This window comes from Somniosus microcephalus, chromosome 31, assembly GCF_052327205.1.
Source record: "Somniosus microcephalus isolate GS21.2 chromosome 31, FLI_Smic_1.0, whole genome shotgun sequence".
NCBI lineage: Eukaryota > Metazoa > Chordata > Chondrichthyes > Squaliformes > Somniosidae > Somniosus > Somniosus microcephalus.
The window spans coordinates 22330693-22358343 of record NC_141017.1 but is presented as its reverse complement, the minus strand read 5'-3'; the positions used below and the strand labels follow the sequence as shown (position 1 = coordinate 22358343).

Here is a 27651-nt window from a genome sequence, read left to right as displayed (position 1 = left end):
CGTAACAGCGTGCGTCCCGCGTGACCCATCCCGCCCCAGCTCTTTGGACGTCACCAAGGCCCGAACGATTCTTTCTGAAGCTGGCTCACAATGGACGGTCGCTACGGAGGTGAGTAGAATTCGGCTTGTTATGCCCCCTCCGCCTTTCTCCTCGGTGTGTTCTTATTTGTGTGCATGTATGGAGCCCGCAATTGGATTTTTAAAATTTTCTCTGCGTTGCGAATTGTGAAAAGAGCTTTCCCCCTCCCCTCATCGTTAGTCGGGGGAGGCTCGCCTTTCGCTGCTTGCCGCACGTCCCGCCTCGACCGCGCTGATTGGCCGAGTCGCCCCCTGCGCCGCCTGTGATAGGCTGCTGACGCTGTCAATCACCTCCCCTCGTCCCCGAGCCGTGAGGGAGGGAGGGAGGGTCGGGTCGGACATTCTTTCAGATTTTATTCCACTCGCGTTTGGAAACAAAATCCAAAAAAAAACCCCAGGCTAATCCGCATGTTTCATTAAAAAAAATCAAACTCCCTTTTCAGAAGAATAATGATGCCAGACAAAATTAAGAGCGTGTGAGGGCGCCCGCTTCCCACGTGCGGTGCGGTTGCCGTCTGAAAATGGCGTCTTTAATTAAACCGCTGCGTATTTTTATCGCCCCCCTAAACCACCACCTCCTCCTCGGGCCCCGGTCTTGGTTGGGTTTTTATTTTTCAATTTATATTAAGTGTTTGTGGCGGGAGGATGGCGGCTGGAAATAGTCTTCCACCGTTCACCCCCGCCTCCTCGCGACCGCTCGCTCAAACGCCACAAAATGGCGGCGGCCTCTCTTCCATCCCTCCCCGAGACTCGTGCCCGCGCACGCACCCACCCACACACAAACTGTGTGATTGCAACTAGCATGTTGCGCGCCCTTTGGAGGAGAACTTGCGCCCAATTTCCTTTAGCATTAAACCCCCTCGTCCCCCCCCCCCCCTCCACTTTTCATTCTTTTTTAGCTTCATTAGAATGGTAACAGCACAGAAGGAGGCCATTTTGATGCCCCTTCGCAAGAGGTTTTTAATTCTAATCCAGCAAAATGTTCCTTTTCCAAGTATTTAGCCAATTCTCTCTTTCTGAAAATTCTAACTGAATCTACACCACTGTTTCAAGAAAGAAAGACTTGCATTTATATAGCGCCCTCTCTCTCTCCCCTCCTCCCTCCCCCCCCCTCCCCCCCCCCTCCCCCCCCCCCCCCCCCATCGGACATCCCAAAGTGCTTTTGCAGCCAATTAAGTACTTTTTTGAAGTGTAATCACTATTGCTATGTAGAAAGCGTGGCGGCAGCCAATTTGCGCACAGCAAGGTTATTAGCAGGAGATGTGGTGATGAAGTGTGTGTGCGTGCTGTACACTCGGAAAAGACTTACATTTATGCAGCGCCTTTCACAACCACCGGACGCCCCAAAGCGCTTTACAGCCAATGAAGTACTTTGTTGAAGCGCAGTTACTATTGTAATGTGGGAAACGCGGCAGTCAATTTGCGCACAGCAAGGTCCCACAAACAGCAATGTGATAGTGACTGGGTAATCTTTTTTTAGTGATGTTGATTGAGGGATAAATGTTGGCCAGGACACCGGGGATAACTTCCCTGCTCTTTTTCGAAATAGTACCATGGGATCTGTCACATCCACTGGTGAGGGCAGACGGGGCCTCGGCTTAATGTCTCCACCGAAATCCGGCACCTCTGACAGTGCCGCACTCCCTCAGTACTGCTCTGGAGTGTCGGCCTACATTTTTGTGCTCAAGTCTCTGGAGTGGTGGACCCACAACCTTCTGACTCAGAGGCAAGGCAGCGTTTAGCTCTCCCCCTACGTGAAGAATTATTAAATGAATGCAGTATTTGGCAAGTACAAAACAAAAGTGTTCAGGTGCGCTTTCATTATCAATAGTTGGAAACAGAAGCAGAAAAAATGCAGAAGTATTCTGAATATTAAAAAAATTGTTCGTCTTCTATAAAATGGTGTGGTGACTATTTAATTTTCAGAATTATTTTTATAGTTAAATTTTAACCATAACCACTGCCCATTTTTGCAGAATGTTAATTTTTTAATATATAGAATACATTTTTTTTGCAATTTCCTGCTTCTATTTCCAACTATTGATACTAGAGCAACTGAACACTTGATTTTTCTCTGGCTTACTCCCTACCTGGCCCACTCTGCAGCAACTTCAGTCTTGTACAAGTGCCCCCCTTTTTAAAAAAAAAAAAAACAACTTTATTATGTGCGTGGTGCTGGCGAGGCTGCTGTGATTGCCCACCACTAATTTCCATGAAGATGTGGGTGGGCCTCCTTGAACCAATGACTGAGCAATAATTATTGCCAGGGTGTTGCTGGGATCCCTGTATAATAGTTATAGAAGCTAACTAAAATGTCTCCTACTGTTTGTCAACCAATCTGACTGTGTGCAGGAACCTTGGCTCAATACTGTGCCATCTCGGAGTGCTCTCACTGCCATTTTAACTTCATGAATTCTTCACTTGCACTGCCCCATACCAGGTTAAAAAGTGACTTGCTTCAAGATCAATGTTACCTATAATTGGCTGCTAAGTGATGTGTGAATGGTCCATGCTATTCCATTTCTTCACGATGTACTTTCTTCCCTGGAGGCAGAAACAGCAGCTTGTATTTATAATGCAGAAAATGTCTTAACATGTTTAGGTGTTTGAAATTAGGACAATGTTGTGCAGAAAAGTGGTTGCAACCATGCAACCAACCAGTCCGCTGGATTTTGGTGATACACGTGTGTCTGTTTTTATAATTTTGAGAGTATTCTTTTGAGTTTAATCCAGTTTTAATGAGGTTTGTCTTTATATTTTTTGGTTTAGCTGGTATGATCTTTGAAGTAAAGTTGTCTTATAGTGTAACCAACTTGTGTTCTATATCCCGAACTACAAGAAACTTTGACATTTTAACAGCAAAATTCTCTGGTGCCAATCTGGCAAATACCTAGTTTTTATAATTATGCCCTATCCATGTGAATTCCTGGAGATACTTCAAAGTTTTCCCTTCTACCTGTAAAAGCAAAACTACAGCTCTGTCCAACCTTGCTTACACCCATGGCCAGTTGCCTTTTTGTGAATTACATTTCCATGGTCCCAATAGATTGAGACCTGTTATGGTCCACCCAACATTCCCGCGCCTCAATCTGCACTTGTCCTATATAACTTTCATTCCCATTTTTTCAGTTATTGTAACGAGCCAGGGTGAAGAGGGAAAACTGTTTACTGTACAAAGGTCTGCAACAATGGTGAGAACTTGGTGATACTAAATTGTCCCCTCCCAAAATTGCAGTTCAATTGGATGTTGTAGCTTCTGTCACTGAGATGTCTGCATTTTAGGTTGCTACTAACTGTTGCCCTGGTACTTAAACAATTGCAAACCGTGCTCAGGATTCATGCTTCTAATGAGCAGGTCATCTCATTGAAGTGGTAGCAATAGCATGGGAAATGGAGATTGAATTTGAATAGTTTTCTTCACCCCCCTCCTTTGCCTGAGACAGAATGATGCTGATGTATGGTTACCTTATGGCACTTTAGCCAGGTGGTCGTACTGCATATGTAAGCTTAGACAGTGAATGTTAATAGGATATTGAACAATAGAGCACCACAGCCAAGCCCATTCGGTTTCACTGCCATTCAACCACATATACACATCGCTATCAGTAAAGTGATTCCTAACCTTCCCCCCCCCCCCCCCCCATATAGTCTCTAATGCTGAACATTGAATCTCCATAACTGTGCTGATTCATCAAAGCTAGGCCAGGCTCTGTAGCACACCAGTTCTTTTAAGTCATCTTGTTTCCTACTCCAGAATAAGTTGCTGGAAAGCTATTGTGACTACTTGGGTAGTTTATGGCAGGAAGATTGTATGAACTATGGCATGGTTGAAGAATGAGATTTTACTTTGCTTCCTCAAGCAACAAAGTTTGGCGAGGATTTGAATTCTGAGGTAATTAATGAACTGCTTAGATCATGGCAATTTACTTTTACTGCAGTTAATTAGAATTGTGATTCTGCTAGGTAAGGATGCTTAATAGACTAGCGAATGGAGAGGTAAAACAATCTCTGCAGTTTATCCCCAGAAGCACTTGCTGAGAGAAGGGCAGTAACTATTCATTATATTAACAAATGATGTATGGGGAGTAAGCCATCCCTAATTTTAGTCTTTTGAGAATATTGCGCTCAAGGTGAAGGCTGTTAGTGCAGGGGGTACAAATTTTGAGCATCCAGTATTGGCATTAAGCACTCCCAGGTGTTCCTGCATTATCCAACTACTTGTTCAACAGCAAGATCTGGGTGGGACGAGATCTGCTTCAGTTTCATGTCTGCAAAACCAATGCCATTTTGGTTCCACTAGCTCGTGTGTACTTTACTCCATCAACCCATCTCGCTGTCGCCGTGGCTGATTCAGTAGGTATGTAACCTCAGCGCTGAGGTTGGATTCATTCCACGCATCTACTCAAGATTGTGTTCTTCCACCTCTGCCATATTGCCACCTCACCCTCAACTCATCCCACCTTGTGGCCACTGAAACTCCAGTCTATTCCTTCACCTTGAGGCTTGACTTTTCCAACCAGGTTCCTGTCTTCGACCTTCCAAGTTGCAATCCATTCGGAATACTGCAGTGCTTGCTTTGTCCGGGTTCTCCCATCACCCCTGCCCTCATTGGGCTTGACTGGAATCTGGCTCCTGTGAGTTGACTTCAAAATTATCATTCCCTTTCAAATTCTCTCCTGGCCAATATTTATTCATCTGCCAACATCACTAAAATAAATGATCTGGTCAACATTACGATAGTGAGACAGTTCAAATGTACTTCATTGACTGTAAAGCGCTTTGGGATGTTGTGACAGCACTATGTAAGTGCAAGTTCTTCTAATCCATTCGTGTTCTCACCCCATCCTACCTTTGCATTCTCCAGCATAGTGTCCCACACTCGCCCTCTGGTTCTGTCACATTGCTTCCTTGTCTTCTGCTCCACTATCGATGACAATTTGTCCTGGCATACACTGGTATTCCCTGCCTAGTTCTCTCTGCTTTGCCACCTAACCGCCTTCTTTCAATAACTCCAAACCCTTTCTCTTTCAGTTTCTCCACCCCCCCGCCCCCCACCCTAACCCCTGTCTGTTTTTCTAGTCTCCCACTCCTGCCTGGGGTCCACTGTTTCGTCCTCGATGCAAAGCAGTTTGCGACACCTGTCTGTGTGAAGAACAGAAATGCTGTTGTAAAGTATAGCAAGGTTAGCTGCAGAATAAAGCTCCCTCTAGGCTGTCCCACCAACACATCTTGGCCCAACTCCACTTATCTTTAGTTTTTTCTAGTTCCTAGCTCTCATTTGGCCTTTCAATGAGGTTGCCAATTTTGAGCAATGTCAGCTGTTGTATGCCAATTACGAGTTGGTTAAGACTGCTGAATGCATATGTGGAGACCTTTATAGTTAACGTGCAGAAAATTCATCCCATCCAGCCAAGAGGTGAAAGATGAGCGTTTAATGCATTGTGCCATCCAGTCGCCTTAGACCACAATCTGATAAACTTGTAATGAATGAGTCAGTGATTCTATGCTGGCTTGAGTGCAATTTTGTGAATTGGCATAGGTGCTAATATTTTGTGATATATGCACCTATTCCAGGATGGTAGCCCATTAGAATAGTATCTATATTTTATTAAACAGTTTCCATCATTGCAGATTTCACTGGTAGATAGGTTGGTCCGTAGAATCTGAGCGACTATGGTGAGAACTTGTGTTTTCTCCCCTCCCTGGCCTGGATGTGACCGTGTCAGCTGTTGTTTTGTACCATTGGTAAAGCCCAATCTTGACCCAACTTTTTTTTTTTAATTGCCCCTCAACCCCAAGAAGGTCAAAGCCAATTCTAATGCCCCAATACTGTCTAGGTTTGGTTCTGTTTTTGATTGCCATTTCCTGTGACAGTTAACTTGTTTACCTGGGGAAAAAGTTACAGGGCAATTGGGGAAAGAGGGGAGTGGGATTATGGATAGCTCTACCAAAGGGCAGGCACAGTGGGCTGAATGGCCTCCTGTGCTGTAGGGATCATCAGTTTTGATACTATGTTGACATGTATAGAAAGCTGCATTTTAGGAGTTTTAAGTTTGTATGCTGGCACCAGATTACTACATGTAGTATCTGCTCGCTAATGCTTGCCATCTATGAAGTCTTACTTTTCTCCAAATTCTGGCAAGACTGCGATTGAATTTTTTTAGGTCAGGGTATCAAAGGATCTGCATCAGTGAAGTTGAGGTACAGATCAGCCATGATCTGATTGAATGGCGGAACAGGTTCCAGGGGTTGAATGGCCTATTTCTATTCCTATGCAAGCCCCTAAGGTCCAATTGTATGTTTTGTCTGCTTTCTGTTCTAATGAACTGTAACAAAGATTAAACTAATACAGCAGTCTCCATAATGTAGTTGCCTCGGTGATTAGCGAATTGGCTGAGTGTTTTTCTAGGTTGGGATTATTTTAAGACGTGCATTGGGATTGAATTTAAAAATAACTCCTGGAAGTGATTTGTGTTAATACGCATTGCCACAGAATGTGTGTTTGCCAACATGAAGTCCTGATTTCACCTGGGTTCCCTCTAGGAGTAGGAAAGCGAGGAGGGCTGGATTGGTGCTCTCCATGTACCACTTCTGTCTTAAAAGTTAAGTGAGGAGGAACTTCACGTGCCAAGTGGAATTATGTGCTTCTAATTTGTAACCGGTACATCCCGCTGTGGTGGGACGCCCTGTATCAACCACTCTGCACTTCTGTATCCACTGATGTCTGGGTGGCAACTGTTGTACAAGACCTGGAAGGCACAGCACTTTTAGAACAACTTTTCAAATCTCTCAGCAATTGTCATATTTTCTCATTCCGACTGATTGATTACTGTTGGATGGCTTTGATTACTTGGAGGTGATGGACATGTGTCCCAAATGAAAAATAGTCGGTCAAGTCTTGCAAATAGTGTTTTCTTACAAGTTATAAGGCAGAAGAATTTTTGCAGCAGTGTTCAGCCACTGGTCAAAGTTGTTTAAATTGTACTTTAATTTGTATTGCAGAGAAATATCTGTGCTCCGTGCATATTCTGTCCAGTATATTATAAAGCCTTACCTTGTACTCAACTGGTCTGGCTACATATGCCAACATTAGTAATAGCTTTATTAATTGTTTTTTGCGATGTTTTCTAGACAATGAGATAATGTTATTAGAATCCCTTTCAAAATCGCCCTGCTTTTTCGATTCCATTTATTGTATACTTGAGTCACTAAGTTTTTTACCCGATGTAAAATACTTCATTTGGTATTAAATTTAATTTTGGCCAAAAATAACTCGTACAAATCTCTCTTGCAAAGTAACTGCGCCCTCATTTCTTCCTATTTTGGGACAGCTTGCGTGTATTACCTGGATCATGAAGCTAATTGGGTTTGTCACATGAATAAATTACATATAGTGCTTGCAGGGGGGTGGTGTGCTATTTTTATAATGCCTGGATATTGGAATGAAGCAGATCAGATTTACATTTCCTACGTAATCAAATGTTTACTTTTTGATCTATCTCCATTGTAGGTGGTGTACCACTCGGTAGCACTGCCTCTTTTTTTTAATTGCTTTTTTCCTCCTCTCTGTGCAATTGCTTCCCATTCCCTTATACAAGCCTACAGTTCTGGCTTGATCCCATCTCCAACCAATGCCAAACATGCATCAGTGGAAGATGCGATCTGCAGCCTGAATCTACTGCCCACTATTGACTGAGAGGCAGCTTGCAACCTGCCAGCATGTAGCCCTAGCCAGATGCCTTTCCAGCAGAAAATGTGGCCCCAAAGGCATCCACCAGCCTGTGGCCCTGGCCTGAGATCCCTGCCGCCGCCCATCACTTACAACTCCCAAAGAAGCTGGGACACATCCCAGGTTGGATCCATCCCCTAACTGGTACCCCATACGAGGGGGAGAAAGAAAGGGTTGGAGAGAAGCAGCATCATAAGAGAGACACTGTATCCTGTGACTGACATGAGCAACTCTAAGGGCGATCCACTCGTGTGTAAATCTCTCTCGGGTCTCCTGTGTTGTTTATGGCTGTTTTGTCATCCCAGAGACGACATAAATGTTTCCGCCCTGGTGGATTTCATTACCTTTCACATTGCTGCAGGTAGTGCATGTATTCATAAAAACTAAACGCTTCTTCACCCATACTGAGGTTAAAAGAAATCCTTTGTTACAGTTGATGTATGCTATATATTTATAATCTGTTCAAGTGCTTTTAAAGAATTCAGCTTGATAAAAGCTTTAGTACTTGCATGAAGATCAGGAAGTGAGTGAAGTTCTGATAGCAATGGAGGGAGGTGTGTGTATAAAGTTTATTTTTAAATCTTTACTGCTCTACATTGAAATTAACAGAACATTGAATAGCTCCTTTTAATGTAGAAAAATGTCCTACGGCGTTTCACAGAAGTGAGGGGAAACAATGGCATGTTACACAAAGGATACACTTGGTCAAAAAGGTTAATCACCAGAGCAGTGCAACCAACAGTTCTATTTACTAATCTTTATTATCTTTTTTTAAAGGCTTCAATTTGACTTTTGAGAACTCATTAACTTTTTGGTAGGGGTTGATAATTGGGATGGGCAGTCTGTTCCGCAAGGCTGGGCATTCAATATCAAGCCTGCATAAAACCACATCCTTCACACGTTCTCCGTGCCTGCTGGAGCCCATCTTGTTGTACAGGTGAGCTTCTGGCTAGTGCCAGCAGAGTGAATGAAGGTTTCATCAACCATGAAGCCTTCAACTACAGGAAACTCTTTGGTATCCGGCACTGGCGTGTTGCCGGTTGATCAAAAATTCCGGATGACGGAAAGGGTTATCTACCGAGGCTATTTTTAATAAAGAAAAATTAAAAAAATCAAGAAATGTGCAGTACAGGAAACTTTGTGCTATCCGGCACCGACGGGACCGAGCTGTTGCCGTCCCATCAAAACTGCTGGACAAACCAGCGCTAATGTTGAAACATACGGAGATTTTGAGCTCCGTGTCTGGCAACAAACCCTGTTGTTAGCAACAGCTTCTAAACAGTCGGCCGTACCTTGCAAGCGTCTCTGTAGCTTAGCAACAGCTTCAGCGAGACCTTGCAGAGCCTGACTGGTTTTAAAAAAAAAAAAGCAACGAAAAGAAAAAAAACAACAAAAAGAAAAAAACCTAACACAATTTTTGCCGGTGGCTCAAGCATTCTGGACAGTTAACCTCCGGATAAACCAAAGTTTCCTGTATACAGTAATTAGGTACTCGCCTACAGAATGTTGTTAAATGGATGGTGGAAGATGCTTGATTAAGTACAGTACTGCCAGTTGAGGGTAATGCAATGCAATGACTACCAGCAGCGTGGGGGACACACAGTACCCCTGTAAAATGGATCAGAAGAGACTACCGGCAGCGCGGGAGAGTCAGACTCCTGTTACAGGGGTATTGAGGTGTTCCGACTTCTGACAGCGCCAAGAAGCCGAGTAGTGGCAGTTTGGAGAACTACCCCCACTGACTAACTCGGCCACCGCGGGAGACTCGGACTCGGCAACATTGCCGGTTACTGAGGTGTTTTCGGAGTGAGAATTTTGCCGGTTAATGGAGAATTCTGGATATTTAGGTGCCGTTTAAACGAGAGTTTCCTGTATCTTGGCTCCGCGCTCTAGCATGCTCTCCCAAACCATTGTATCTTGCTACTTTCTGTCCTCCTTTCAAAGGCCTACTCAAAAACTACCTCCTTTAATCTAGGATAACAACAGAAAATGCTGGAAGCACTCGGCAGGCCAGGCAGCATGCGTGCAGAGAGAAACAGTTGACATTTTGGGTCTGGGACCCTTCACCAGACCTGAAACGTTAACTCTGTTTCTCGCTCCACGGAGGCTGCCTGGCCTGCTGAGTATTTCCAGCATTTACTGTTATTTCAGATTTCCAGCATCTGCAGTATTTTGCTATTGCCACCACTGCTCGAGTATTCTGCACACTTTATCATGTTAAAGAGTGCAATTTGTTGCATGTGTGATGTTTGTAGGCCCCAGTGACACTGAGATGGGCTGCTCTTTTTCTGGCGAGTGATGCCCAGGTGCTTGTCAGTTAGGAGGCTGTGTCTGTTTTAAACAGAAGGAAAAAAGGCCTCAGAATTGGTGGGCAAGAAGTCTTGTGACGGTGGAGTGGGGAGCCTAGTTCCAAAGTCTGCCCGGGGGGTGGGATGCAAACCTGGTTACTGCATTTGTTGTGGTTCTGGAATTTGGTGTCTGCGAGCCAAGCGACTGAGGCTACATGTTTCGCAGCAGTTTACTAAAACGCAACGTTTTGGCTATTTTCTTCTCAAATATACCATTGCTTATATGCTTTATAGTTCCTGTCTAACTGCAAGCACCTTATGATATGAAAAATGTTCTAAATTGTGCTCAACATCCATTGCCATATCTCTAGGGCCCTTTTTATATCTCTTCCACATTGCTTTTCTGTCTTATTTCATACCCTTGTTTTTCTGGGGTATGTTCTTAACTTGCATGTTCAACATGTTTCTCAAAGGTTTTTTAAATTTTACCTCAACTAAGATATCTAGGGTTCCGAGCTTTTTTTTTTAAGTCTTCATTAGCTGTATTCCATGGAACATCCAGGAGGGGTGGGGGTGAGAGTTGGAGACACCGGCCCGGATTTTGCAGTAAGGATAACGGTGCGACTATTGTTGCCCACCATTATTGAGGAGTAAATGCACAGTTAAATGTGGAAATCCGGTTGCCCTGCTCCTCCAGAAGCTGCGCTCTTAACAGTATCTCACCGAGGGACTCGGCATTCAAATACATGGAACGACGTGAAGTTGCAGTACTTACCCACTAGATATGTACTAAACACATCAAAAAAAGTCGTGGCTTGTCCTTTCTAGTGTAAGTGAAATTTTAATGGTGTGCTCATTTACTTTTAAAAGTGTGGAATCTCATTCCTTCAGATTTCAATTATTGTTGGAGATTTAAAATTTAAATGGTTTTTTTCTCAATTTCTTAATCCCCTCTTTATTTTGCTTTCTGTACACGACTTGACATTTGAATTAATTATTCTAACTTTTACTTCCTGGTTTAGACTCTGCGGGTCTCAGTAAAGATTCTTCAATTTGATTGGTTGAGGAGACACTGTTGCTTTCCCTGCTCTCTCAGGTCCCAGATCCCCTGTAGAGGGTGCTGTACTGTGTTGGCTCTTGTATAACCTGTACCTCCTGGTAGAGTCCATGAAGCAATCCTGCACCATATTTATTCTGATTCTTTTGGTGGGTCTACACCTGGTCACTGCTGATTTTATTAGATGGAGTCATCCATTATTGCTACACAGTTTGCCTGGACAAGAATGATCATGTAACTTGCTATCATTTGTCTGCAGGTCTATAGCAAAACCTGTTTGTCCTCTGTGTTGATATCCTATAATATATAGGATGTTGTCATACATCCCTATTGCCTTTCTGTGGAGGTATTAAAGGATATTGCTATGACTCCTTTACAAGTTCGAAGACTAGGAAACATTGAAACATCTGGTTAATACTCTCTTAAAGCAAGTCAGTGAGGTAATAAAACACAGCCCCTACATGGAGTGTGTATAGGCACCAATTATAATATTATAAATCGCATACCAGGGACTTTTCAGTAGATCAAAACCGTGTCTGCCTTTACTGCTTATACTAGCCTTAAAGACTAGAGCAAGAAGTCCCCAAGGAGCGCCAGTGTCTGTGTTTTTGTGTCTAATTATATCCTCCTAATGTAATGCCATTATGTCACCTATGTTCTAACTCTGTCTGGTTAATCTTCCTTCAACGAGACTGCAACAAGATCTGTTTACTAGTGAGAAACTCAGTTATGGCCTTCCTCATCTCTTCCCAGTGCATTCATAACACAAACCTATTCATACCTGATTACCTCCCGACAGTCACTTGACTTATTATATTACTATATGCCTACTACAGGAAACTCTTTATTATTCGGCACCAACGGAACCAGCGTGGTGCCGGTTTATCAAAGTCCGGATTACAGAGAGGTATAGTTAAAAGGTACGAGAGCTCCGTACACAGCAACAAATCCAGGCTTCCCTGTTACTTAGCAACAAGTGCAGGAACTCCGGCCACAGACCAAGCGTCCTGCAACAAGTGCAGGAGCCCCAGTTACACAGCCACAGATCCAGGAACGGCCACTAATATGAAGTAAAACTTACCTGAACCTACTCCTGAATTTTGCCGGTTAACAGAGATTTCCGGTTATTTAGGTGCCGGTTAAGAGAGTTTCCTGTATATTGATCTCTCTTCCTGCATGGTTAATGAGGTAATGTCTCCCCTGCTCCAAGCCTGACCCTGTATAACCATTGCTGAATATGTGGCTAAATATGTTAAGTTTACTGTGGCTATTTTATGGTACACCTATACTTGCACTCTACCTGCTTGTTGACTCGAGCCAAATTTTCATTTTCTCCCACCTTTCTTCTCTGGGATATGAATTCAGCTTCTTTAATTTGCAGACTTAAAGCTCCCCTCCTGTCATCTTTCCTGAACACCCTAAGCACTTTCATGCTGAATTGACTTTCTCCTCTGACGTGAGCTATGTTTCTGGAGTCTGCATTTCCTGCAGCGACAGGATGCCTCCAACGTCTTATTCTGACCAATCAAGTATAGGCACTTAGTGTGTTTTTTTTTACTCTCCCTGAATTTATTTTGCTTTATTGCGATCTCTCCTTCCTCTTTACCAGTCTTGAAAATCTGCTTGTCTATGTGGTTAAAAGCTTTGTTTCTCCCTGGGCAAGTTAGCTGTAGTTGTTAGTCCCTTCAGGAAAAGAGATGCAGAGAAAATTGGCTTAACTAAGTCTTGGTTCACATGCAAGAATTGCCTTTTCTTGTTAAGTGCTTGGGCACAGCATGACTTAAAGAGTCACATTGAACTGCATCACTGTGGGATTGTAACAAAAATGTTGCTGGTCTCTCCTGGCTCCTCTCCCTCCCAAAACACAAGTTTTTGAAAACTTTTTTGTGAAATCAGTTGGTGTAACGGAAATGATGATCATTGCTGTCTGATTCTGTTTCTCTTAGAGTACGGAGAGGATGATTCTTGGAACACAGGAGGAGACGATGGTCAAGGTGATTTTCTTTTGATTTTATCACTAAGAATACAAGATATTGAAATAGGAAAACCTCCTGTGGGCTTAATGGGGTCAGGAATTGCTGTTTTAAATTATTGGCGTCTGTTTTATTGCTTACAACAGATATTAATGCTACTGTAGACGGTTGGAGGCAATTGAAATGGTTTAGGAATAAAGGGTTTTACACAGAATTCTTAACTAGTCTGGTACAGTGCAGACTTACCGTGGTTAAATTGAACGACAGATTGCATAAAATGGGCTTGTATTCCCTTGAGTTTAGATGGTTGAGGGGGTGATATAATGAAGGTGTTTAAAATGATTGTGATTTGATAGGGTATTACCTCTGATGGGGGAATCCAGAACAGGGGGGTGGGGTGTGCAGTCTTAAAATTAGAGCTCGGCCATTTCGGAGTGAAATTAGGAGGCACTTTTTCAAACTAAGTGTACTGGAAATCTGGAACTCTTTTTTTCCTGCCACCCACCACCAAAAGTTGTGGCTGCTGGGACAATTGAAATTTTCACAACAGAGCAATAGATTTTTAGCTGGTAAGAGTTTTGAGGGATTTGACTCTGGAGGGTAAATTGAGGTGCGGTACTAGTCAGTCTTGATCTGATTGAATGGTGGAACAAACTTTGTGTGGGGGGGGGGGGGGGTGGCGGGCTGAATGACCTGTTCCTATGGCTTTCTGTTTTTTCTATGTGCATATCTGATCTTGTGTATTTTGTTCCTGTTAGGGTATGATGGCTATGATTACAATTACAACCAAGATAATTCGGGAAATTATTCAGGAAATTATGGCTATAACTCTGGCAGTAAAGCTTGGGATGCTCCCAAAAACCCTAACACAGATTCCATCATCGCTAAGATCAACCAACGCCTGGACATGCTCTCTCAGCTAGAGTGTGATAAGACACCAGGCCCCTCTTCTCGTTCTTCAGGCCAATACAACAGGTATCTTCTTGAAAGTCACTAGATGGTAAAATGCTGCACATACAAAGTGAAGAAATTGGCACTTGTGACTGATGTGCCACTTGAGATTTAAATAGGCTGGAAAAACACTTCTGTCCTTTTGGGCCACCCCCCCCCCCCTCGTCCTGCCCCCAAAGAAAAACTTGTGCTTACCTACACTATGGTGAGAAGCCCTGGCTTATTTGTTGTTTTACACCCTTATATTGCCATATTTAATTTTAATGAAGTCAAATTAAGTGTGGATTCAACGTAAAGCTTTAACCGACAGTAATTCATTGTTAATCTGGCTATATGTATCGCGCGGTGTTCTGTGCCAGACCTTCGATCATCAAGGTGCAAAAACTTAAGTCTTAATTGGAAACCGCCAGGATTGAATTGGCCCAGGTTTGGTTAATTGTGTGAGCAACGTGAATGGGTCTACAGCAAGGATTATCATCTGCATTTATAAAGCTGTGCTTGGTAAGGTGCGAGAGTATAGAATGTAGTCATTTGTTTTAAAATCTCCATTCTTTCCAGCAATTAGGTTAAATTTTTGAGGATGGCATCCAGCAAATGAACATATGTGATGGGGGGCAGAACATTGGACAGTTGACATGAGCCATTTGTCTTTAAAGGTTGCTGTTGGCCAGGTGTATTTTTTCCCCCCCATTCCCATGAAGGAAAGCTGGATATTGAGCAGGCTGATCGCCCCATTACTTACTTGTGTATTTGTCCTTTTTGGTTTGCAGCCAGCCACTTTTCGCTGCTGTATTCAATAATTTAGATGCTGTTTACAGATGACAAAAAAATAAAACCTCAAGACACCATGATTACCTGAAATATCCTGTTTTAGTTTTTAGTCTGCTGTCACTGGTTGGCAGGCTTGTGCCATCGTCCTTTCCAGCTACTGATTAGATTCCTTGCTTGCTCTGCAACTCTTTCAGGTTTACACCTTATGAGTCCTATGACTCCAGGTCTTCAATGAATGACCATGATCCGTACAGATCTGGCTACGGCTATGGTTACGGTGATTCTGGACCTAATTATAACGATTCCTATGGAGGTCACTATGACCACTACGACAACTCCTACGGGACTCGCAGGGATCAGTACCACAACAGACACTATGGTAGTCAACGGGGTCAGAATTGGTCTAGAGACTGGGTTCCAAATAAGAGAGCCAACTGGAATGAGCCCTACATGCAGCCTGCAGGTTCCAGGCGGATGTCACACTGGAATGAGCTGTCAATGGGAGGCAGAGGCTTCAATGCTCCCACCTCCACCAGAAACCTCCCTTCGCTCTTTTCCCCAAACATTATCCCCATGGACCTGTTCCGAGTTCAGGGCTCGGGAAGAGCGTTTGGTGGCAGACAGCGAAGGAGAGACAATCGAAACCGAGGCGTAAGTACCTTTTTTTTTTAAAAATGCATTTTATTTTAATCAGTAGCCAATGGGAATGATCAATGAAGGATCAAAAAAGCCAAGTGGCAGAATATTTTTTTGCAGTGGAATGCCCGTCGCCCATTTTAAAAAAAATATCCAACAATCAGGTGTTCATTATGCTAACTTGCTTGACTATAAATGTAATTTTCAAATCTTTAACCAGCTGTGGAAGAAGAATTTGTAGCTGTATTAGTTGAGGATCCAGGTAAACGTTTAGGTTTTTGGACATTTTACAGTGGTTTTTAAGGTGCCATAGGGCTGGCTTCGAAATAATTGCGTGAACTACTTTAGTGTTTTGGTTTGATCGAAGACTTTGAAAGTCTTTCTTTTCTCCCTCTACTCTTGCCTGCCCGCTCCCCCTCCTCCCACAAACCAGTGTCTACTGTCCATGAGTGAGCCAAGACGGTGAGTGTTGGCCAGGTACAAGCATCACTGGGTCTTGCTTTGAAGGCAAGGATTGCACTTGGTCAAGGCTGATTCATACTACAACTGCCCCCTGTGTTGGGAGCTAGTCTCTCATACTGGGATACCTGGGAGCTTTCCTGTTCTGGATCATTAAGGTGTACATTGCATACTGAGCCATAGAAAGGGTTCTTTAAAGAGGGGAGGATGCAAAGTACACCTTGCCCAATCACATGTTTTGCATTGTAAAACATCATTGGGTACACTCCAGCATTTACTTGTATCTGCTTTAGAGTTACAGGTCAATGTGCTGTAATACATGGTATATGCAAGCATTTATAATGAATCTTTTGTCCTCTGGCTATAATTACCTGGTACTCAAAGATAAACGTTTACATCAGTGAAGATGGCCTTTTAGTTGTCAAAAACAAAAGTTTGGAGTATTTTAAAACGTGATTCAAATGCCAGCTGTCTTTGCTTTGTATCAGAGGAAGAAGTCTATAGGAGGCCCAGGCAGGAAGAGGAAACAGTCAACAAGTAGCACTGAAGACCCTGAAAACAAGCAAGCAAAAACAGATGATGGTGAAGATTCTGATGCTGGTACTGTACACTGAATTGTTACTTATTTAGACCTTTCATCCTGTCTGTGAGTGAGACGAGCACATGCAAGTTTGAGCTGCTGAGCAGGGGTGCTGAGCAAATGTGGTTTACAAGGGATGGGATCGGACATGCTCTTTATCCTGGCTAAAGGGGTCTGCGTCATGCACTGGGCTGCAATGTGCAAGACCATGTGGAGATGAATAACTTGCGGGAAAAGAGGAAAATCTGTCCAAGTGAAAATATGGGGTGGGAATAAATGATTCTGCTTCAATCCATCAGTTAATTGAGCTTTGGCGTAGTCTCCGTCCTGTGGGCAGTTTCTGAACCAAAGTTAGCTGAGGGAATCTGCAAATTAAGAATGCTCTGCTCACCCAGTGATAACAAGATTGTGGTAAAATCACGATTAATATCAAAGTAGTGCAACAATTTAACAGGGAATAATTGCCACTTGTAAGCTATGTTCCCGTTAATTTTTATTTTGGGTGCGTGGCCCCTTTAAGGGGCTGTGGGGCCCATTCAAAACGCCATGCATGCATGGTTTTTCCTATTTAAAGCCGGCTGCGCTGGAGCTGCAGAGCACTACATTGCTTATGAGGTTATTGCTATTATCGAAACCCTTCTATATTGATCAGACGCGATAACTACTCAACAGCAATTTTTGTTTCTTATAGAAGACAAGGAGGACGATGGCGTTGAATCAGTAAGTACTGCTTCTGTTGAAGACTTTCTCCAAAAGTACCTGAATAGAGCCAGGACGTGTTGGGATTTGGTATAATTTTACACTTGCTACCCAAACCTGGGATTAAAATTATTGAGTATTACGCCAGAGAAGGTTTTTTTAAGGCAGGGAACCAAGGGAAGGCAGAAGAAAGCTTAATGTGTGTTTTTATTTTTAACTTTCCCTTTTGGTGTCGGGCTTGGCTGAGTTGTAGCACTCCCCGTCTCTAAGAAGGTCATGGGCTCAAGACTTGAGCACATAATTTGGGCTGACGCTTGGGTGCAGTGCTGAGGGTGCTCCACTGTCGCAGTTGACGTTTTTCAATCGCGTGCACTATTCGGAGAGGAGCAGGGGGAGGGGTTCTCCCAATGTCTTGGCCAACATTTATCCCTCGAACAACAGATCCGAGGTTATCGCATTTGCCTTCGTTACAAGTGTGATGCACTTAGTGCTACATCGGCTGTGAAGCACTTTGGGACGTCGCGAGGACGTGGAAGGTGCGGTATAAATACAAGTTCAATCATTCCTTCCAGTAGGTACTAATAAATAATGTTGTAAGATGAATAGTTTTACTTGCAGTAAGCAGTATTTATGATAAATTGCACCATGCAATTGCTCCTTGGTTGGCAGCTGAACTGCCTGGTGTGGTGTTGGAGGTCTACAGACGAGTACAGTCCTCGGTTTAATCCCTGGTCTGTGCTGAGTTACCTGGTTTAGAGATGGTTGCAGTACAGTTGGGATTGGTATTCCCAGATTAGGGAGAGGGACTATCATCTGGAGAGAGGGGCTGCTCCAGGTGTGTGTGTGTGAATCTTACTTGTAGAATGGCCATTTGGGTACGGTAGCAGACAGCCTGCGGTGTTTGTGGGAAGTGTCATGAGCTGCCTTTCCCGGGGAATAAAATCCATTCAATTTGGGGCTAACATTTAATTGTTGTACTTGCCAGCACCATCGGAGATGGGATTTGTGGTTGCTGTGATTTCTAATAGATTAATATATCGAGTCTGCAAGTTTATGAGAGAGAACTTCAGACTCAATATATTAATCTACTAGAAATCACAGCAACCACAAATCCCACCTCTGATGGTACTGGCAAGTACAACAATTCAGCTGTTTGGAAATTGTTTATATTTTAGTAACTATGAAAGTTGTTCAACTTAAAATTGACACAAACCAAAAAAAGCACTCTTATGCTGGAATGAGGTTTTGGCTCAACTACGTGTGACACACTGTCCACCTACATTGCCACGGTTTTCTTTGTCACAAACAACCAACTTGTGGCAAGATCGAATGGCTATGTGTTTTTTGTCAGCAAACTCCTTTTGTCTCCTTAATTGGTTGTGGGGATGCATTCTGTCTGGGGTTGCAGGATGTACAGGAAACTTTTTTTTATCCGGGACCAGCGTGGTGCCGGTTGATCAAAAAGTCCGGATTACAGAGAGGTATACTTACCAAGGTACGAGAGCCCCCCTGTTACACGGCATTTGTGCAGGAGTCCCAGTTACACGGCCACAGATCCAGGAGTCCCTGTTGCACGGCCACAGGTGCAGGAGCCCCGGTTACACGGCCACAGATCCAGGAACCCCGGTTACACGGCCACAGGTGCAGGAGCCCCGGTTACACGGCCACAGATCCAGGAGTCCGTGTTGCACGGCCGCAAGTGCAGGAGCCCCGGTTACACGGCCACTAATCTAGTAAAACTTGCCTGAATCTACCCCTGAATTTTGCCGGTTGAGAGATTTCCGCATATTTAGGTGCCGGTTAAAAGAGAGTTTCCTGTATTGTGGGAAATGGGGGCGGAAAAGGCCACCTATTGTCAATTGAATGTCAACCCATTGAAAATTAGTGTTGGAAATGGTGAGATAGGACAGGTGGGGGGGTGAAGCTTGTGGAGAATAAACCAAGAATGTAGAGTGTAATACTCCATTTATCCTCATAATAACTCCGGGAGTATACTATATCAATAAGGGGTACTGTAGGGACTGTGCACTGGTATAATGGGGGGTGCTACACTGGGTGGGGCTGAAGCACGTCATTGAATAGCTGGATGTTTACTCTGTATCGACCATTGCTTTAACTGATCAATCAGTGCTTGTAAGGGGCAACTGTCATTCTCTAGTGTGCTCCACTCTCTTTTAATTGTTGCTTTGTTGTATAACGCTTAGTAGGGACCTGAAATTTTAGACTTAATGTGGCTTGCATCCTTTTCAGGGTGGTGAGGACAAGGATTCAAGTGAGAAGGGAGAGAAGAAACCAAAGCGTTGTAAGTTTGACTGCAGAATGGTGGTTTCCTCAGGGATTTCTCTAAACATAATGCATAACTGGCTAATTTCCATCGAGATGAGTACTGAGTCACCCACCTGTGGGTTTTTTTTTGTATGTAAATATTGGTGTTCTACTCTCTCCATTCACCCTCTTGTTCACTCACATCCTCTGCAAGAGGATAGTCTGGACTCAAATTACCGGGCAGTTGAGTAAATTTACTGAGTATGGGCCCCAAGTTTGATTCCTAGTCTGTGCTGAGTTAGTTTGTCTTCGTAGCGGCGTTCCTGGATGAGGGAAGAGAAAACCGGCCGAGGTTCCTGCATGTGTGCAGGTTTCGGGTAAGGACTGGGGCGAGGGGGCAGGGGCTCACTGACGCTGAGGGTCTCTCCTGCAATGGCTTCTCTTGCTGCTCCTGCACCATTACCTCTGGAGTCCCGTGCCCCCCCCCCCCCTCCTCCAGCTTCTCAGCATGCTGCCCCTCGGTGAATTATTCCCAAAACACAGCAGGTTCCACGTGGATGCTGATGACACCCAGCTCTACCTTTCCACTACCTGTCTTAACACCGCCTCGCCCCACCAGCTCTACCTCGCCGCTACCTGTCTGAAGTCCAGTCCTGGATGAGCCAACACTTCAATCAATTAAACTTCGCGAAGGCGGAAGCCGTTGTCTTTGGTCCCTGCCACAAACTCTGTGCCCGAGCCACCGATTCTGTCCCCCTCCATGCCACTGTCGGACTAAACCATACCGTTTGCAACCTCGGCATCCTACGGTATGGCTTGTATGTCAATCTAACAATATATATTCATCTAAGCCTACAATGATGTAGGGGACATGATGCAGAATGAAAACATTATGCTTAAATTATGTTGTATTTCTGGATCTGCAGTATGTACTAAAACAGTCTAATCACTACAAAGCATACTTTCCACTTCCTACCTTTAATAACTGCCAACTAATCCTTGCTGTTTCTTCTTTCAAATAGTTCCGACTATGCAAGAGAAGAAGAAGTCTGGCAAACCCAAGAAGAACCGTGACCGCCTCGCAGAGAGGTACTGATCAGTGATACCTCTGCAGTATTTTGGCCAGGGTTTAGAATGTCTTGTCGCAAGATCCGTTTTACAGCCCACCTGTTGTAAAAACGTGCAATGCTGTAAGCTGAGCTTCTGTGCAGTGTGCTTTAAGAAAAGGTGGGAGCTGACTGTAATTGGTGTCCGATCCCTTTCATCCTCTTGTTTCAGATGCTGTCTGCCCCAGCGAGGAAGATTTGGATGAATGTGGTTATGCCACCCTCTAGTATGAGTTAACTGTTCTGTAAACTAGTGGTTATAGAACTGCTTCATTAATGCTGGGGAGGAGGGGTAACTCCACCTCCTATGGCATTCACTGCTCTGCTGGAAGAGGGACTGGCTATGTCTTCGCCATGTAAAACTTGGGCACTGGTCCAAGGTATTCAGCTTTGACGCTTCATCTGCTTCGGAGTAACCTTGCCATATAATAAGTCCTGCGCAGTTACTTTCTGACTTTAGCGAGTCCTGATCCTGCCAATTTCATTGCGTTTTTAAGTACTTAAAAGGCTGTCTAATAGCTAGAGAAATGTAAAGTTAAATGTTTTAGAATTTCATGACTGTGGCCTCGGGCCTGGATGTTTTCCTGGTGTTAATCCTGGTTTGTTTGCAGGATAACGTATGCCTGCTCAGTCTGCAAGTTCCGTACGTTTGAAGATGAGGAGATTGCTGCTCACATGAAAAGCAAGTTTCACAAGGAAACTTTAAAATTCATCGGGACCAAACTCAAAGCTCAGACTGCTGACTTCTTAGATGTATGTACATTGGTGCCTTTTGAAATCTTCATTCTAATGCAGTATATCCAAACCACAGCCTTGGGTTTACAATCTGTTTATTATTTGTTGGTTTGCCCTGTTTTTGAAACTTTGGTTGAAGGTTAGGTGCGGCAGCTTCATTGGTGAATAAATTCTAAAGCCGCACACCAAGGCCTGTGGGGATCAGCAGCTTGAAATGTATACAAATTAATTGAAGCATAGATTTAAGCCTTGTGCATGGTTCTGGGGGCTCCATGATATGGACCTCTGGCAGGTGGACAAAAACCATGACGCTCATGCTCGAGTACTGCAACCAACGGTGTCTAGCAGCCAGTTGCTTTTTTTACCCTCATTCCAGTTTTCTCCTTTCCTAAAGTGGCTTTATCAGCATGGATTACTGGATAGTAATCCGGAGCAGAACCCCATGCCATTGAGTCCCTCTAATGCAGAGGCCAGTTGAGTATTCCTATGCCACTCTTGTAGCTGATGACCACTAACTGTACTGACCAGCGATCAAACGTGTAACCACCTGGTCTGCTTGAAGCACCGCTGATAATTCATTGGCTTAAGCAGCTGGGCTGTTGGAGCTTCAGAACTTCCCTTTAAAACCAGGCAAATTTGGTTAAGTGTTTCAGCTGATAACATTTAATGTGTATAAAAATGGAGAATGATCAATTTCTGGGAGTGTTCTAAGATGGGAGACTAATGAGATCAGAAGTCCAAAACCATGAATTCTCAAAGCAACATTTCATAACCTTCATCTGATCCCATGAGAACATGTAATTGCTTTCAGGTCTTTAAACAAACTGGTTTGTTTTGCAGTTGGTCTGCTCTTTCGGCAGTGTACTATGTTCACAATGAAGGATTAATCATCATCCATATAGACTTTTTAAGCCTCTTTTCCTGAAGGCAGTGAAACTAGGAATTTGGTTCCATAGATAGTTGGCAGTCATTTGGTATCTGACCAAAGTAGCCATTCTTTGCCTGTGGTGCAATTTTGATGGGCTATGCAACTGTTAAGGTGCCACACTTGAGCCTGATCTCTCTCCTTGTGCACACTTCCAGCAGGGATCGCTGGTTAGTCATCAGAAATGTGAGACCAGTGATCATGCCTGGGCTGTATGCATCACCGATCATTCAATTAGCCGCTGAGTAATTGGGCCTGTGCCTGCCAAGGCTGTGCGGCCCATTCCTTTTTTTGCACTTGCGCGGTTATTTCCATTGTAAAGCCGGTGAGCGGCCTGCACAGGAACGCTGGCCCCAGCTGTCTTGTAACTTGTGCATACTAACGGTCTCTGAATTTTGCTTCAGGAATACATCTCGAACAAGAACAAGAAAACGCAGAAACGTCGGGAGCAGATTGGCGATGAAACTATTCTGAAAAAGCAGCTGATGCAGCAACATGATGTGCTCCAGGGTATGTCGGAAACGAACGCTGATTCACGTTCATTCACATTCAGTTCTGTAAACCTGCAACCGTGTGTCAAATGAATTGGTTGAAATTTACTTTTATCATACTTTTTATTTCTGAAATGATTTTGTCTCGTTTCTGATTGTGGTGTAACTAAGGCAGGCAGTCTGAGAATGTGGGAAATGGAAAATATACACACCTTGAGGTGCTTTTCAGATGTTGGGCAGAGGGAAGGCAGCATTATCTTATCTCTAGCCCGTGGAGTACCTGATCCCGGGAGTGTTTATAACGGTGATACTGGGTTCAAAAGGAGCGAAGAGCCATTCTACAGTACTGATACCTCTCATCTGGATCATACAATTCAAATCCAAATTATTGTTGGCTTTGAAATACCCTGTGCAGGCACAAAGCTTGGTAAAAATAATGTAAAGCAGATTAAATGAGAACGCTAACGAACATCCGTTTGAATTCTGGTATTGAATGTGGTATCCCACCTGCGGTGCCATTCGTAACTGAACGAAGTATTGGTGTGGACAGAATCTGTGAATGAGTCGGGCAGATTTTCTTTTCCCGAACTGCATTTAAGAGTTAAAACTAGATTTGACTTAATCGTCGTTGCTTTGAATCCCTTTTTGAAGGATGGGTTGGTGATGGGAGAGAAAATTGGAATGTTGGGAGGGTCTCGTCCAAATATGTCTAGTGATGCATCATGGATAATTATGGTGGTCTGGAGCTTGTTGTCTTGGGAGGTACAGAATGGATTTCCTCTCTTCCTGCCAACACCCCCCCCCCCTCCTGACCTCTCTCCGTTTTTGTCCGAGAACTTAACATTACTAATGTTGGAGAGTGGTGCACTGTCCAATGGATCAGGTGATCATTGGGCCTGATGTCATCCTCTTGTGTTTTTTTCTTTTTATACTTTGCTGTGGGAAGCTTGTGCGTTGTAATTGCTAGATAACCTCATCCTCTCCCTTAATGTGCAGGTTTGTTTATATACTTGTGCTGTGGTGTACAATTGTCACTTTAATGTAGTCCTGCTTCTTAGAATGTCTTGTTTATAGGAGAGGCAGTGACTGTTCGCCTGCTGTCTGCTTAAATTCTGCATAATGTGGTTTGCAGAAGCTCGAGTGTGTGTCAGTTAGTTTTTGTATAGCAGCTACAGTAAGGCTGCCGTTAGCCGGAGGGGTTCTTCCCTCTCATTTAACTTCTGGATTTACGCCTGCAGAAATTCTAAATCATTTTTGTTTCTCTAACATTGACCCTTGATTCTGCTGCAGGTATTGGTATGGAGCAGTGCATGAAGAAGGTGGAGGCAGCCCATTGTATGGCTTGTGATTTGTTCATCCCGATGCAGACTGGCTTCATCGGACAGCACTTGAGGTCAGCTGAGCACACCCGGAACCGCAAAGTAAGTGATGGTACAGCTTCAGAACCACGAAGACTCTGAGCTTTGCTGTGTGTCTGTAGGTAGAGAATGAACAGCTTGACAGCAATACATATTGTGTACATCATGTGATGTGGGACATGGGATTTGTCTTCTCCCTTTAACCACTCCATGATGGCTCAGGCTGGGTACGGTTCTACAAATGGCAGTGGTCTTTCTGTATCTGTCATTCTAAATGTGTAGGTCTGAATTAGAAGTTATTCTGCCATTTGGAATCATTACAAGCCTAATTTAGTCTTCACTTGGGTAATTACGTGTACTTCCAGCAGTTGTCAGTGGATCAGCAAGGGTGGTTTGTTTTCCTATTGCTCCCTGGTCACTGGAGCCACTTTAGTTTAGCATCCCCATTGCTGCCTGGCTGTGATGAGGGAACTCTGCCATCAAACCTCCTCTGACTTGGTGGTGCACTTAACCATGCTGTCTGGGAGCTAGAGTTTTGTGGTCATTGAAGTGGGTTTCTTTCTGAAAAGTGTCCCCCCCAAGTACTGTTAACATTTGTAATCTGGAGTTTATTTCAGCCAGTGGGATCCATTGACAATGCGGTCAAGCACCACCCCGAATCTCAAGGCAGCTACTGATTCCGGCCAAGCAAAAGGGGTGTGAGGTGTTTGTTTCCAGCAGAAATGGCAGCAAGGGGGTTTACGATGAGGTTTTACCCTTGTTTTAAGTGATAAAATACTGATTAAATGGGACCTCTCATTTGCCTTCTTAATAAAACTTGGCAGATAATTGACTGCAAAGTTTGCTGGTAGGCACGGAAATGAACTGAAGAAATGTAGTTTTATTTGGTAAGAGATGAAGTCGAAATAAAAGGTATGTTGTTTCAACGTCTCAATTCTGGGAGAAATCTGGTGAGCATTTGTAGTTTAATCAAATTTTAGATGTTTTTTTAAAAAAAAAAAAACACAAATTACTTCTGGATAAATATGGATTTGGTTCTACACCAGAGGTATTACACTGAAAAGCTGCATAATCTATTAAATACCATCTTTTTATATGGTGCTAACTTGCTACTTTTGCTTCCCCTTACAGGCAGCTACTGAGAGAGCCAAAAAGGGTAGTCTGGTTATTGCCAAGAGCATCCTGAATAACAGCAACATTGCAACAATGCTGGAGAAATATGTCAAGGTAAGGATGTAGTGTTCTGTTTTCCTTGAAGCCTATTTGGCCTTTGTGCTCGGCCAAGGATGCTGGTGCCAAGAAGCAGCACTACTCACTGTGTCGAGCATTCCCAGGTCAGGTTTGGCATAGGGTTGATGTGGAGCAAAGCTCCTTGAACTGTCCAAACAATGTGGTACAGCTCACAACACTCGGCAGTATTTCCTAACATGCCAGACTTCTATTTTCTTAGGCAAGTCATTTTTTGTTTCCTCTGCTTTAATTTGTGCTCAATTTCTAGCTAGTTTTCTATACTGGAATCACACCCACTATGAACTGGATTGTGAAAACTATGACTGACTGTCAGCTGTGACTTGCTGGGTAGCGCACTCTTGCCTGAGTCAGAAGGTTGTGTGGGTCCAAATCTCGCTCCAGAGACTTGAGCGCAAGAATCTGGGCTGACACTCCAGTGTAGTACTGGGAGAGTGCCGCACTGTCGGAGGTGCCGTCTTTCAGGTGAGATGTTCAACCGAGGCCCCGTCTGTCCCCTCAAGTGGACGTAAAAGATCCCATGGCACTATTTCAAAGAAGAGCAGGGGGAGTTATCCCTGGTGTCCTGGCCAATATTTATCCCTCAATCAACATCATTAAAACAGATGATCTAGTCACTATCACATTGTTGTTTGTGGGAGCTTGCTGGGTGCAAATTGGCTGCCACGTTTCCCACGTTACAATCGTGATTACACTTCAAATATACTTAATTGGCTGTAAAGCGCTTTTGGATGTGCTGAGGCAGTGAAAGGCGCTATATAAATACAAGTCTTTTTTTCAAACAAATTTCACGTAAAATTGTAAAGCTTAGCAGAGGAGTCTTTGACCCTAGTGTGGATGAGGCCAGTTCTGAAGTGAAGAAAACATTTTTTTCCTGTCACCCAAGGTCTCTGGTGTGATGTTAGGAGGTGGATTTGCTGGAATTCCACACTCTAGCTTGATGTCAGCAGGGCTTAAAGTCAGGCATCCCATATTAAAGGACAGAATATCCTTACCCTAACCTCTGAGTTACATCGCATCATGGTTGACTCTAATGCTGCTTGTTATAATTCTTGCCTCCACAGGGTGAAAAACCATTCACCGATGATCCCGATGACAAGGATGAAGAAGAGGGTGCCATGCAAGAGGGTGATGGGCTCAATGATGGCACCAATGATGGAGAGAAGAAAGAGGGTGAAGGTGGAGAGGGAGATGGTGAAGGTGGAGAGGGAGAAGGCGGCGAGGGTGAAGGAGAAGGCAACATTAGCACTACAGAAGAAGCGATCGATAAATCTGAGCAACCAGTCAATGCTGCGGATGAAGAAATGGAGGCGGAGGCGGAGGCGGAGGTGGAGCCTGAAGCGGAAGCAGAAGACTTGGGAGAAGGAGAGGATGATGCAGATGAAAGCAAGGACCCTGAAGAGCCGCTTGAAGCTGATGAAGATAAGATTCTGGAGGGAGAGGATGATGCATTACCATTTGATACAGATTTAGAGTAACTTAGTGTGACTTCCTGAAAAGATGTGGACAAAAGATTATGTTCCCCAGTCATTCTCTGAAGCTTATACTAGTTTTAACGTTTCTCATTGTTTGACTTGCCAGTAGATTTGTGTTATTGCTGTACTTGAGTTCCAGCTGATCGTTTCATTAGTTTCATGAGTCTAGTAAATGCTCCCTATGTACTGTGCTGAATGGCTTTTCACAATGATGTAGACTGTAATCTCTCCTGAACCTTTGTGTGGAACATTTTACAATAAACCTTCTTTCTATAATCGGACTAATGTGTTAATCTATTGATCGGGTTCAAGTGACCACCTTCGGAACTACTTATTATGAAAATGTGAAAGTTCCACACAGATCATTTTTGTGTCTTTGCAGTTGCACATTGTGAAGCGCTTGGGTTTTGTAAACTAAGACACTCCAGTTTTTAATAACGGGACATGCTGCAAACACACAGCAGGTCAGGCATCATCTGTGTGGAGAGGAAGGTCGGGTTAATGTTTCAGGTTGACCGTTTGTCAGAACTTCGGGATTTGCATATGAACCGCTTATGAGGAGCAAGAGCCGGGGAAATTGGGGGGGAGGAATAGCTTGTGATTAGGTGGCGGGCAGGAGATGATTTAGATGACCGGTTATGATGGTGTGACAAAAGGAGGCAATAGTGAGAAATTTGAGAAAATAAAAGTTGAATTGAAACCCAGAAGATGTGTAAATGGCTCCAGCAGAACTACCACTCGAGTTTATGTTGGGCAGTGATTAGTCAGTGATCCAATGAAAGCACTGTTTGGCCCATGCCCCATGTTGTGCAGAGTAACATCTGTAT

The 27651-nt window shown here is 43.8% G+C and overlaps 1 protein-coding gene across 2 annotated transcripts; it reads left to right on the top strand.

The window, feature by feature from the left end:
• LOC147097631 (A-kinase anchor protein 8-like) lies at positions 1-27100 on the top strand. Of its 2 annotated transcripts, XM_085971609.1 has the most exons (13): positions 1-109; positions 13099-13146; positions 13884-14100; positions 15042-15498; positions 16431-16542; positions 17214-17242; positions 19472-19523; positions 20509-20575; positions 21204-21345; positions 22657-22762; positions 24034-24164; positions 25233-25328; positions 26414-27100. In XM_085971609.1, the coding sequence occupies exons 1-13, from the start codon at positions 91-93 to the stop codon at positions 26825-26827; spliced, it is 1890 nt and encodes a 629-aa protein (XP_085827735.1). In that variant the 5' UTR covers positions 1-90; the 3' UTR covers positions 26828-27100. The 2 variants fall into 2 exon arrangements, with proteins under 2 accessions (XP_085827735.1, XP_085827736.1); XM_085971610.1 differs by lacking the exon at positions 13884-14100 and having other exon boundaries at positions 2-109; positions 13099-13147.
• Positions 27101-27651: the final 551 nt, after the last annotated feature.